At 46.0% G+C, this 13901-nt stretch overlaps 2 protein-coding genes across 2 annotated transcripts in view; one reads left to right on the forward strand and one right to left on the reverse strand.

Annotated features, from left to right (window-relative positions):
• Nucleotides 1–3871: 3871 nt before the first annotated feature.
• LOC119302435 (two-component response regulator ORR9-like) lies at nt 3872–5520 on the forward strand. The gene is made up of 5 exons (XM_037579476.1): nt 3872–3977; nt 4061–4152; nt 4247–4330; nt 4423–4493; nt 5001–5520. The coding sequence occupies exons 1-5, from the start codon at nt 3872–3874 to the stop codon at nt 5338–5340; spliced, it is 693 nt and encodes a 230-aa protein (XP_037435373.1). The 3' UTR covers nt 5341–5520.
• Nucleotides 5259–13901, reverse strand: part of LOC119302436 (DNA-directed RNA polymerases IV and V subunit 5B-like) — a 16985-nt gene continuing 8342 nt past the window's right edge. Inside the window, exons 2-4 of the mRNA XM_037579477.1 lie at nt 8880–9056; nt 8315–8428; nt 5259–5720 (exon numbers count right to left, since the gene is read on the reverse strand). Of these exons, the coding sequence (XP_037435374.1) occupies nt 5595–5720; nt 8315–8428; nt 8880–9056 (417 nt within the window). The 3' untranslated portion in view covers nt 5259–5594. The remainder of the gene's footprint in view (nt 5721–8314; nt 8429–8879; nt 9057–13901) is intronic.

Consider the following 13901-nt stretch of genomic DNA (forward strand, 5'->3'; position numbering starts at 1 on the left):
ATCGTCGGGTTGCGACATGGCTAATCCGAGGATGTGCAGGTTGCCAAGCCGATTTTTTATCTTCTATCTACTCCAGGCGGTGGCTACCTCAGCTCAGCTCACATATGCTGACTTCAGTTAGCAGCTACTCTATACTTAATCTTGGACTAGAGCGCACATGTGCAGTGCGACTTGATCGCTCATTAAAACTTGAAACCAGCTGCATGCAGTACAGCTGCGAGGATTTTACACAAACAGAATCATGGAAGATATGATCAACTCCCACGAGGAGAATCTTCTTTCATTTACGGTTTGGCTATTCGTTGGTACCTGAAAACGTGATTTGCCCTGGTCCATTTTTTGTTATTAGTTAGGGACGCGTTTAGTTGCATACAACCCAACCAAGTCCGGGCGGGATGAAAACAGTCTGTTTGGTTGCGTACACGGAGGTCTGGCTCGCATCGGCATAATGCTTAAAGCACCACGGAGTCTGGCTCGCTGGAAACACTTCAATCGGCCGTTTTCAGCGCAAAACCTCATCCCGGCGTAGGGCACGATGCAGGAGAGATTCGGACGGAGATGGCTGGAGACGAAAATTGACGGAAGCGGGATGGCACAAAATATAGCCTCGCCCCCTCCCCCATTTACTCACTCAACTTGGCTCTCGGACAAGCCCTTCCTCTATTCTGGGCATCGGTGGCGATGACGACTCAGATCCATCGAAGCGGCAGCGGCGGCGTTGGTGGAAGCTTGTAGTCCCCTTCTTCTTTGACTCCGCCCGGCTATCCTCGTCTCAGCCATACCCCCTCCCCCCACCTCGACCCTGAGCTGGTAAGTAGCATACAACCCCCCTCCTCTGTTAGGTCATTTCTTAGGACCGTTTAGGGTCGGTTGCATCATTGTTGACCGCACAATGGATGTCGCTTAGGTTGTGGATGAACGGATGAAGCTTGTAGTCCAGGCAGCATCGTTGATAGATGTGGTTCGGGCCTGGATCTTGTTGGTCCATAAGAGAGTTGGTCGTCAGAATGACAAACTTGTCATCTAGTATGGTCCATGTTAATCCGAGATCGGGAGAGGATAGTGAATATGAACTACATCTACAACCGTAACGACACATAGGCCCGTGGATGCTTCGAATGAAAAGAGCATATTTCGCCAGGCTTGTGCAAACGTTCAGGAGCAGGGGGTTGCTACAAGATAGCATCCACACCACTATGGAAGAGCAAGTTGCCATGTTCCTGCATGTTGTAGGTCATAGCCAGAGGTTCAGGGTTATGCACAACACATTCAGGAGATCAATGGAGACCATTTCCAGGTACTTTAGGCAAGTGTTGTATGTTGTTGGGGAACTCGGAGGAGAGATGATCAGGTCACAAACCGGTCGGACTCCTAACAAGATTCGCACTAGCCCAAGATGGTATCTATACTTCAAGGTGAGCACAATACGTAGTTGATGCCTTGATATGCTTGTATTGTTCTGTTATAGCCATAACACCATCTTGCAATGCCATTTCAGAATTGCATTGGGGCAATAGATGGTACTTATGTCACTCTCAGAGTGTCGAGGTCATAATCTGCAGCATGCAGGGGGAGCAAGCACTATACAAGCCAAAATGTGCTTGCTGCTGTTGACTTCGATTTGAAGTTCACATATGTGTTGGCTGGCTGGGGAGGATTAGCACATGATGCCAACATTCTAAGTGACAACATGATTAGACCCGATGGCAAGTTCTACCTAGGAGATGCTGGTTATGCATGTCGACACGTGTTCTTCCACCCTTCAGGAAAACCAGTACCATCTGAGCGATTCCTCTGGTGGGAAATATCCTAGGACTCCTCAGGAACTGTTCAATCTCAGAGACTACAACCTTAGAGTTAGGGTTGAGAGGGCATTTGGACCTCTAAATAATGGGTTTAAGATCCTGCATCAAAAGCCATTCCACCCTTACCCGACCCAAATTAAGCTTGTTCTTTCATGTTCAATCCTTTATAACTAGATCCTACAATGGGGTTGTGATGAACTTGTGCCGGGCGAGGAAGATATGATGCCCGATGATGTGGTCAGCTCTGGCCATGGTGTGGAGACGTTTAACAATGAAGCGTGGAGAACAAAACATTGGAGTGGGCTCAGACAACGTAGGATAGCAGAGGTCAGACGAAGAAGAAGAAGAAGAAGAAGAAGAAGAAGAAGAAGAAGAAGAAGAAGAAGAAGAGGATGGACTTCCACCTAGTTAGCATCGATGAACTTTCTCCTATTCAGCCATATGGCTCTTAATAATTTGTACTGCCATTTGTTAATAGTTAAGATAAACTGTCATTTGTTTCCTAGCTAGAACAAGACGTTGTTCAACTAGTGTGTGTGGTAAGGTCACCACTAGTGTGAAGTCACACCTCATGTCGTTTGCAACCAAACAACATGCTATTTGTCTAACAACAGCGACACGGGCAACCAAAAAACGTAGTAGAAATTGCTTCCTTGATGCAGGAAGCCTAATGCAGGCAACCAAACTACATGCAGATGTTGAATTTTAGCCCTATGTTTAGGGTGAGGGGAGGGGGGAGGGTCGCGGGCTTGGCGGATTTTTTTTTGCTCGAGACCTTTAAGGGATGGCCAGGGGTGGAGGCAGCACCGCGGGTTAAGGGAGGGCGGGGTAATGAGAAGCGCGACCGGCTACATGTGAAGGTTGAACAGGAATAGTTCCACGCACGATCTTGGTCGTTAGATGGTCATCTAACGGTTGACACTGGTTTTTTTCCCCGGGTGCCCGATGAATAGGCACTCGTTTTTTTATTAAGGGGTAATGACCTCTAATTTCTATCGGAAATATTAAAAATCTAACGGTGGACTTTTAAGCATGTCAAATATGATGCTCGGAATGACAAATTATATTGTCGTGAGCATGACAATTTTCTTCAGCAAGCATATCAAGTCCTGGCAAAAAAGACTAAGCACATCAGGGATTTGTCATGCTAGAAAATCCGACGTCAGATTTGTAGCAAAACATCATCGCCCACAACCTTTCAAGACACAATCTACCGAAGGAAATTGCCATACTCGCAACATCATAAATTGATACCCCAAGCCGTCAGATTTGCTATGTTTGTTCACTGCAGAGAGTTAAAAAAGAAACATCATCGCCCACACCCTTTCAAGTGAACTGCCACTGATTGGCAACACCGCATACTATTATGTGGAGCCACATAACTCGCAGCTGGTCGTAACACGTCTGTACTGCAGACTCGACGTCCCGGGTAGGAACCAACTAGTGATGCACCACCAACAGATTTTATACAGGGAAGGGAAAGGAAGGGGAAAAAACCAACAGATGAGATGGACGCGCATCAAACCGCAAGGTCACACCTGTGGAAGATCTCCTCATCTTTTCTCCGCTTTACCAAATCGCCAGAAGCGACCCCAAATCTTCCTTTCAGGTCAGCCGAGCAAGCAAGAGGACAGGCCAGGAAACGAGAAAGAAAGGGAAGGGAACAAGAGAAAATGGTGGACCATGGCTTTGCTGTGGCTGATGGGCCTGCCAGGTCTATTCTATGGTGGAGTCAATTCATGGCAAGATTTGGGGGAAATCTGGCCCGGATCTTGCTTTCCATGAGGCGGGATTTCCTTTGGTCATCACACTTGTTTTCTCCACCCACCTTTTCCCCACCCCATATCTCCCTGGAATCCTTTCTCATGTGCTTCCGGTGCATATAAACTCGACTCCACCCACACGCTCCTGGAAAGCCCTCTCTCTCTCTCTCTCTCTCTCTCTCTCTCTCTCTCTCTCTCTCATGCCAAGCGCACACACCTCCTGCCTTAACTCTACCATCCTTGCTTTCTCCTCATAGCATCCTCCTCCATCACACAAAACACACGCTCTCTCTTTCTTCTCCGATGGCGGTGGCGATCGCGGAGGCTCCGTTCCATGTCTTGGCCGTGGATGACAGCGTCCTCGACAGGAAGCTCATTGAGAGGCTCCTCAAGACATCTTCTTTCCAAGGTATCAATCAATTTCATTTGCAGCATACGAAGTTGTGTTCCTGCTATGCCATGGCATCTGAGGCAGAGTCTCTGTTTCCGCAGTTACCACCGTGGATTCTGGGACCAAGGCTCTCGAGTTCTTGGGGCTCCATGGCGAGGACGCCTCCATTTCTTCTGTCCATGCGGACCAACTGGTAAGAAGACAGATGGTCTATCATGTGCGCAGCCACAGTACTAGTGCTCTGAAACTGTTTCTGATTGATTAATTTTGGGTTTGGTCCTAAGCAGGACGTCGAGGTGAACGTGAACCTCATCATCACCGACTACTGCATGCCTGGGATGACAGGGTACGATCTGCTCAAGAAGATCAAGGTACCAGCCCTTTTTTTTTTAGTTTGATTTGGTCTGCTCAAGCCTGAAGAGCATGGTGGCTAATGGTCTCCATCTGGCTTTTGTTGAATCAGGAGTCGTCGTCTTTCAGGGACATCCCGGTTGTGATCATGTCATCGGAGAACATACCTTCCAGAATCAACAGGTGAGCACGGTTACGGACCCAAAATCTTGTTTGTTTTGGAAACCAGATTGATTATTGATGGTGCTGATTTAGAAACTTTATAGCTGAACCACCGTTAGAAAAGATTCAGATAGTCTCATCTGTTATTACTACATGTTTGATAGACCTTGATCTAAATTTAGACACCAAGATCTCTTGGAATCCTTTATTGATTTGGGGTCACATGCCTTCTAATAAAGGAACAACCCCCACCCAGCTCACGTCGTGCTCATATTCTATCATGAAATATTTAATGTCAAATAAATAGTAAAGATATGGAATGATACGGTTGTCGATCTTTCGAGTCGATTATCTCTATATAAAAAGGGTTATAGTAGCAGACAACTCACCAGTGCCACTTGTCTATTTCTATCGGCGCATATGGAGTAAAAACCCAAATATATGGACATAAATAAAGCTGTAAAGAAATATAGTAGTAGGATCTTAGAATGAACTCTGACAATTACGGTTTTGTTTGTTCTGAATCAGATGCCTGGAGGAAGGAGCAAATGAGTTCTTCCTAAAACCAGTACGGCTATCAGACATGAGCAAGCTCAAGCCCCACATAATGAAAAGCAGATGCAAGGAGCACTGCCACCAGGACGAAGACCTGCTAAGCAACAGCGAGACCAACCTCACAAACAACAGCAGCAGCAGCGATACCGTCACCATTAGCGGCAGTAACCCCACAAACAACAGCAGCAGCGATACCATCAGCAGCAGTAACCCCACAGATAACAGCACTGGTGATAGCAGCAACATCCGCAAGAGAAAGGCGGCAGATGACGAAATTTTACCCAAGACAAGCAGACCAAACCACAGTTGTTAGCTGAAGAAAGATTGTTTGACAGTCAATCTTTTTTCCTTTCTTGGTTCTTCATCTTAATCAGGTTTCTGACATCTGATTTGTATGTAAAACCTATGCTAGCTCTAGTAAACGGATACGGCTTGAATCCAGTCGACCATGCTCGGTGTAACACGCCTGAAGTCCCAAATACCTTCAGGCCAATGAATCAGCATAGAGCTAACACGATTTTACAAACAGCTTGCTACACCTTTCATCCATGGAAACACATGCAGCCCTCAGAAAATACATCGGTATGTCACATGGTTCCCAGTAAGCTCACTGTCATATGTAACTTTAAGCACGGTTCCCTTGCCGAGGCCATAGTAGCGAGCAACAGGATCGGTCTCTAGCATGCGAGGGAGCTGAAAGATAAAAGCACCATTTTCAGCAAACTGTGGTTAAAAATAACTATATAACAACTTGATGAGGATTTTAAGAAATTGAAGGTTCATGCAAAAAGAACTTGATGAGGAGTAATAACAAATGCAGTTTGGCATTTTAGGCATGTGAAAAATCCAACAGGCAGACAAAAGGATAATGAGCTATGCCCCACAGCGACTAAGACATTAATATACTTATCTTCAATTCTTTTATGGTAACAGCACAATCAGTTAGTGTGTGGAAATACTAAATGTCTTAAACTGGGTAATACATCAAAGTTCTAGTTTAAACAAAACCAAATAAGAACACAAATAATATGGCAACCTCACAAAAAAATTATGGCAAATCAGAAAATTATCAGCATGATATGTCTATGAGACGCAAGTGGTCAGGATGGTAAAATGTATCAATGATGGTCTCCATCATCGCATCCAAGCACAACAAGGGATTGTGATCTTCCTTCAGCCACATTCATGTTGCAAACACAATCAAGCACATACTAGGAACTAACATGCAGACCAATAGGCAACAGCCAGGCTGATCTGTGAAGGAAATAGTGACATCCAGCAGGATGTAACAAAAAAAAGGTTACATAGTTCACATAGCGACTTGCAATATCGTTCCCGCAGGGGAAAAAACTTGCAACGCCAGCAAGACTGGAAAAATAACATCACAGTTCTAGCATGAAACACTTGATCCCACAAAAAATGGGGAAAATAGATAGTGATCGATGATTTGCCGTTTGCAGATTCGCAATTGAAGATTTGACACTACAAAGAGAGAAGATGAGATACAATTTCCAACGTTTTATCCTCTTCCACCTCCAACTGGCCTACACCCTCCTTTCCTCTAGCCCCATCGTTCATTCTCCAAGCCAGCTCCCAACATCACCCACCCGATAGCCTGTTCAACCCCATTTTTGCCCAACTCATTACATAAAAGAGCTCTTAACTCATGTACCTTCTCTTCTTGTCATTCTTGCATCTTCAACTGGGAGTTAACCAGCTGGCGAACCCGGCTATGAATAGCCCTACAGCCTGCATATAGTATGACACATTGACCACGGAAATGCCCTGCCGCCTGCCGTATTAGTATTGACACGTTTATCACTGAACAGCCTGCTGTCTGCTATATATTATGCCACATTGATCGCCGTGGCTTAAGAAAGGACCAGGTCAGCCACAAGAGGTGAAAATGGGGGTACAATTGATGACATTGACATCATTTCATAGTTGCTGAAATTGCAGGGCTTGCTGGACGAGTCATGGCACAGCAGGAGACGCCAACAAAGTTGAGGCCAAGGGAGTTTTTTCAGAATATGATAGCGGTGGCTCCTTTTTTTTTTTGAGGGCCTGGCTCCATAATGAGTGAAGTTCCTTCCCAAGCTTGGGGGTCACAAACTTGACAGGGAGTGTGGAGCTTCGTAACAAACAAGGGTAGGGGAAGCTGTTGGGCACCTTGGCATTCCAATGTATATGAAGGTTTGCCATGTCCATGAACAAGTACACCGTCGCCTCTGTGCAGCCTCCTGCTGTGGCAGCGGTGGGATTGTATAGCACTAGGAGAGTGGGGTTGAGGACAGAGTATGGAGGAGAATAATCCAATCAGGATTTGGAGATTCCAAGGCGGGGATTTGACACAGGGGATGAAAGGGAGATATCAAGCCCTCCTTGGTATTCAAGCATGGGGACAGGAGGGGAGCTACCTTAGGAGAAAATGTGGAGGTAGGGAAGAAGCAAAGGTAGGAGAGGACAAAGAGAAATATTGTATTCTTACATTCATATCTTGAGCAAAAGAAAAAGGAAGATAGAATAACAGAGAAGGTGCAAATTTTCATCTATTTCTCTCTTCCCAGTGGAAAATCATCAATGCACTTGCAGATTTGAAAAACGGCAAATCCTCAGTCACCACTCTTTAGAGTGGCAAATGACTAATTTTTCCACATGGAAAATAGTCAATTAGTTCTGCGGACGTAGCGTGAGTTCCAGTAAATAATACTCAAAAACATGATCGTACAAGTCGCCAAAGTTTTAACTCTACTGGTAATATAGATAAACCATAAATCAAACAAGAAGATCATCTAAAAAATGCAAAGCACCAACTCAATGTTGCTAGAACATTTTTTGTAATACCCATTTGTGAAGAGAGACACTGTATCTCTGACAGGCATATGACCCCTAGACTGTACGTGCAGACTGTTTTGTCACTCTTTGTTTTAACAATTAGAAAATATTTTCTCCATAATAGATATTGGTTCAACCTGGTAACTGTTCTCATCTGGCTAAAGAATCCAGAAAAAAATAAATAGAAACTGCATGTTCTTCAATAAACAGAAATATAGAAACTTTTAAAGCTTAAAGCTGGACCAAATATTTCAATCTATGAAAACATATTTTAAATGTGTTTCCATCTTAAGAATTCTTGTTTGGCAATATAATTATAACAAATAAATGATATATACTTCTGACTCTCCAAAAAGAAACTTCTTGGATATTGTAACAATTTAGAATAAATATATTCAGTACTGTCACCTAATTGAAATTAGTAATCAGTAATAAATTATAGATAGACGTACCTGTGAATCCTGCACATTGTACTTCTTCAGGAGCCTGGCCTTTTCTTCTGCAGTCAACACTTCATGCTTGGGCTTCAGGGCATGCTTACTAATGTTAACCAGTAACTCATTGACCTTCAGTTGGAGGAGCACATCAGTTTGAATATAAAGTGTATAATGTAGAATATATAGATAACATATCATATATGTATAGTAAAGCATCAACTGTACACGACTAAAGTGATGAAACTACAAGGGATTAAGCATTTGCTGTACATGACAGAAGTCGTGAAACTACAAATAAGTATTCAAGGTTTTTTTGCGAATAAGTATTCAAGGTTGAGAGCATAACTTGCAGAAACTTGTACACTGGATTCTGATTCAAACCAATAGAGTATGCTACACTACGTCAAGCATTCAAGCATCAATATTGAATGCACAAAAATGTACATACAAATTAGTTGATGTGCTTTACTTAGTGGCATGTCGTTTATTTACATAATTTTAATTTCAACACAGTCAATGCTGTTGTTCATTTACATAATTTTAATTCCAACAAAGCCATGAATAATTATACAAAACTAACCTGAAAAATATCTACTTTAAATGTGAATTTCTCCTTAACAGACTCTTTAGCTCTAGGCATTATCTTTCCCTGCAATATCAAAATAAGTCTGGACAAGTTCTCTCCTTCGATCTGGTCATATATCTCCTGGATAGTTGCGATTTTGACAGGTTCTGGTCCACAGAATAGAATTTTCACCTGAGATAAGAGTTAAACCATAGTTAAATCTATATGATATGCAAAAAAAGGCTAATTTATGTTCGGGTGAACGAGCTCCGAGCACACGGCTCCACCCTCGACTGCATTAACACTGGACGCCAACACCACCTCTGTCGTCGCCCTTTTATGTTCTCTCCTTATTTATCCCGCGTGTTTCTTTCCCTTTCCTGCAGAGCAGCGCCACCACAGTTACTTGCCGCCTCCTTCCGCTGCGCCGCATCCTCCTCTACTGTCGAGTCCCTCCCCGTTCACGCTGCCATTCTCACTGGTGTCTGCGCTGGGAGTTGGTGAGGCGAGGGGCAGATCTGGGCTTTCTTTTCCCAGCAATTGCTGCTGACACCATGAGGTAGAGTGCTGTATATAGTTATTTTTGTGTTTATAGTCCGCCTTTTTAGTTGAATTTTGTAGTGACTGAAAGCTTCACGGAGGAGGGGGGTTGGAGGTGCCATTTTAAAAAGTTGAGAGTTTGTCTTCACCAGGTAAGAGATTGTGATTCATTCGGTTGATATTTTTGTGTGAGAGTTCAAAATTGATTCTCTCGTGGAGATTATACGAGTGAAAGCCCTTGGTTGAAACTTGTTTCTTACTTAGGTTAAAGTTGCCGATCACCAAATTGAAAACCGATCTTTTTTCTCTTCTCCGGCTCAGGCGCTGACGACGGCAATGCCGCCACTCATGGCCCAAAGCTAGGGCCAGAATGTGGGGACATGGTGGGGTGTGTTCCGACAGCACAAGGTAGCTGTCGAAACTCAATGAACTATCACTAATTAGACCCCCACCCCCACCCCACACAAACGTTATGTAAACATTGAACTTCAGTACATACATGCTAAATTGAGCCATCCATTTGCAGAGTGATGTTTAGATAGAGGGGGTATATTAGTATCAAGAAGATATCAATTGCACCCGTTTTGCAGAGTGATGATAACCGTAAACATTCTGAACCACAAGAACAACAATCTGCAACTGCTATTGGAAACCTAGTAACATCATCATGCACCTGACACAAGTCGAAAAAAGTTGAGGTGGCGCCGGAAGGATGAGGACGACACTGCGTCGAATAAAGTTGCCTAGGCTTGCTCCTCACACGACGACGATCTCCATGACGGCATCGAGAAGCTGATGGCCTGGTCTTCTCACCATCCGGCCGGGACGGTGAGATTAGGTCTTCTTTTAATCTCCGATAGTTGCTGTTTTTTTTTTGCGCAGTGGTGTCGGAGGCTAGCCGAGCCTAGGAGGATTCGCTTAGGTAGCTGGAACGTAGGGTCTCTGACAAGGAAGCTTCGGGAGCTAGTTGATGCAGCGGTGAGGAGAAGTGTTGATATCCTTTGCGTCCAAGAAACCAAATGGAGGGGACAGAAGGCGAAGGAGGTGGAGGATACTGGCTTCAAGCTGTGGTACATGGGGACGGCTGCAAACAGAAATGGCATAGGCATCTTGATCAACAAGAGCCTCAAGTATGGAGTGGTAGACGTCAAGAGACGTGGGGACCGGATTATCCTGGTCAAGCTGGTAGTTGGGGACTTAGTTCTCAAATGTTATCAGCGTGTATGCCCCACAAGTAGGCCACAATGAGAACACCAAGAGGGAGTTCTGGGAAGGCCTGGAAGACATGGTTAGGAGTGTACCAATTGGCGAGAAGCTCTTCATAGGAGGAGACCTCAATGGCCACGTGGGTACATCTAACACAGGTTTTGAAGGGGCGCATGGGGGCTTTGGCTATGGCATTAAGAATCAAGGAGAAGATGTCTTAAACTTTGCTCTAGCCTACGACATGATTGTAGCTAACACCCTCTTTAGAAAGAGAGAATCACATCTGATGACTTCTAGTAGTGGCCAACACTCTAGCCAGATCGATTTCATCCTCTCGAGAAGAGAAGATAGGCGTGAGTGCCTAGACTGTAAGGTGATACCTGGAGAGAGTGTTGTACCCCAGCATAAGCTGGTGGTTGCTGACTTCCGCTTTCGGATTCGTGTCCAGTGGGATAAGCATGCCAAAGTCGCTAGAACGAAGTGGTGGAAGCTCAAGTGGGAGGTAGCTCAGGCGTTCAAGGAGAGGGTCATTAAGGAGGGCCATTGGGAGGAAGGAGGGGATGCGGACAATGTGTGGATGAAGATGGCGACTTGCATTCGTAAGGTGGGCTCGGAGGAGTTTGGGGTGTCCAGGGGAAGGAGAAGCGAAGATAAGGATACCTGGTGGTGGAATGATGATGTCCAGAAGGCGATTAAAGAGAAGAAAGATTGCTTCAGACGCCTATACTTGGATAGGAGTGCAGACAACATAGAGAGGTACAAGATGGCGAAGAAGGCCACAAAGCGAGCTGTCAGTGAAGCAAGGGGTCCGGCATATGAGAACCTCTACCAACAGTTAGGCACGAAGGAAGGCGAAAAGGACATCTATAAGATGGCCAAGATCCGAGAGAGGAAGACGAGGGATATTGGCCAAGTCAAATGCATCAAGGACGGAGCAGACCAACTCTTGATGAAGGACGAGGAGATTAAGCATAGATGGCGGGAGTACTTCGACAAGTTGTTCAATGGAGAGAATGAGAGTTCTACCATTGACCTGGATGACTCCTTTGATGAGACCAGCATGTGTTTTGTGCGGCGAATCCAGGAGTTTGTGGTCAAGGAAGCTTTAAAAAGGATGAAAGGAGGCAAGGCGATAGGCCCTGATTGTATCCCCATTGAGGTGTGGAAAGGCCTCGGGGACATAGCGATAGTATGGCGAACCAAGCTTTTCAACCTCATTTTTCGGGCAAACAAGATGCCAGAAGAATGGAGACGGAGTATATTAGTACCAATCTTCAAGAACAAGGGGAATGTTCAGAGTTGTACTAATTACCGTGGAATTAAGTTGATTAGCCATACAATGAAGCTATGGAAGAGAGTCATTGAGCACCGCTTAAGAAGAATGACAAGCGTGACCAAAAATCAGTTTGTTTTCATGCCTGGGAGGTCGACAATGGAAGCCATTTTCTTGGTACGACAACTTATGGAGAGTTACAGGGACAAAAGAAAGGCTTGCATATGGTGTTCATTGACTTGGAGAAGGCCTGTGATAAGATACCACAGAGTGTCATGTGGTGGGCCTTGGAGAAACACAAAGTCCCAGCAAAGTACATTACCCTCATCAAGGACATGTACGATAATGTTGTGACAAGTGTTCAAACAAGTGATGTCGACACTGATGACTTCCCGATTAAGATAGGACTGCATCAAGGGTCAGCTTTGAGCCCTTACCTTTTTGCCTTGGTGATGGATGAGGTCGCAAGGGACATACAAGGAGATATCCCATTGTGTATGCTCTTTGCGGATGATGTGGTGCTAGTTGACGATAGTCGGACGGGGTAAATAGGAAGTTAGAGTTATGGAGACAAACCTTGGAATCGAAAGGGTTTAGGCTTAGTAGAACTAAAACCGAGTACATGATGACATGATGTGCGGCTTCGGTACTACTAGGTGTGAGGAGGAGGAGGTTAGCCTTGATGGGTAGGTGGTACCTGAGAAGAACACCTTTCGATATTTGGGGTCAATGTTGCAGGAGGATGGGGGTATTGATGAAGATGTGAACCATCGAATCAAAGCCGGATGGACGAAGTGGCACCAAGCTTTTGGAATTCGCTGTGACAAGAGAGTGCCACAAAAGCTAAAAGGCAAGTTCTACAGGACGACGGTTCGACCCGCAATGTTGTATGGCGCTGAGTGCTGGCTGACTAAAAGGCGACATGTTCAACAGCTAGGGGTGGCGGAGATGCGTATGTTGAGATGGATGTGTGGCCACACGAGGAAGGATCGAGTCCGGAATAATGATATACGAGATAGAGTTGGGGTAGCACCAATTGAAGAGAAGCTTGTCCAACATCGTCTGAGATGGTTTGGGCATATTCAGTGCAGGCCTCCAGAAGCTCCAGTGCATAGCGGACGACTAAAGCGTGCGCAAAATGTCAAGAGAGGGCGGGGTAAACCGAATTTGACATGGGAGGAGTCCGTTAAGAGAGCCCTGAAGGATTGGAGTATCACCAAAGAACTAGCTATGGACAAGGGTGCGTGGAAGCTTGCTATCCATGTGCCAGAGTGTTATGACCGGGGTAACTTATACCCGGAGGAGGCCCACTGGGCAGGTTTAGTTAGGGGCTTAGCCCAAAAGTTAACTTATTTTTATTAGCATCGTGGTTATATAAACAACTGTAAGATTCTTTTAGAAATTAAGCAATAAGACTATTCCTACTGCCCGGCTCCCAGAGGAGCCGGAACCCTAACCTAGCCGTCGCCTCCTGCATCGCCGCCGCCCCTCCCTTCGCGCGAGACGGCGCCAGCACGCCGGCCGCCGCGGTCCAAGCCTCGCCCCGCTCCCTCCTTCCCCTACAATCTCCGGCCTAGACCCGGTAGAGCCCTGCTCCTTCCCCTGCAATCTCCAGCCTAGACCCGGTAGAGCCCTAGCTCCTACCACCTTGGTATCAGCTAGCTCAGTTGCGATCATGTCTTCGCCGCCACCCACCCCATCCCTCCCACTGCCGACCTCCACCACCATCAGTGCCCCCATCGCCCAGATGCCGGTTCCCTCCACCGTGCCGCTAGCCGCCGTCTACACCCCGGAGGAGGTCACCGGGGTCCTCCACGACCTCGTCACAGTGGTCCAGGGGATTCAGTTGTACTTGGCAGGCCCCTACGGGCCACCGCCGCCGGCCCTGCCGTGGTACCCGCCGCACTTGGCGGCCTCCGCGACGTTTGCCGGGCCGCTGCAGCCCCAGCTGCAGCTGCAGCCGCTCCCCGCCGCCACCCCGCCATGGCCACAGTGGCCGTCGTCGGCTGTCAGGGCTC

Source organism: Triticum dicoccoides, chromosome 5A, assembly GCF_002162155.2.
Source record: "Triticum dicoccoides isolate Atlit2015 ecotype Zavitan chromosome 5A, WEW_v2.0, whole genome shotgun sequence".
NCBI lineage: Eukaryota > Viridiplantae > Streptophyta > Magnoliopsida > Poales > Poaceae > Triticum > Triticum dicoccoides.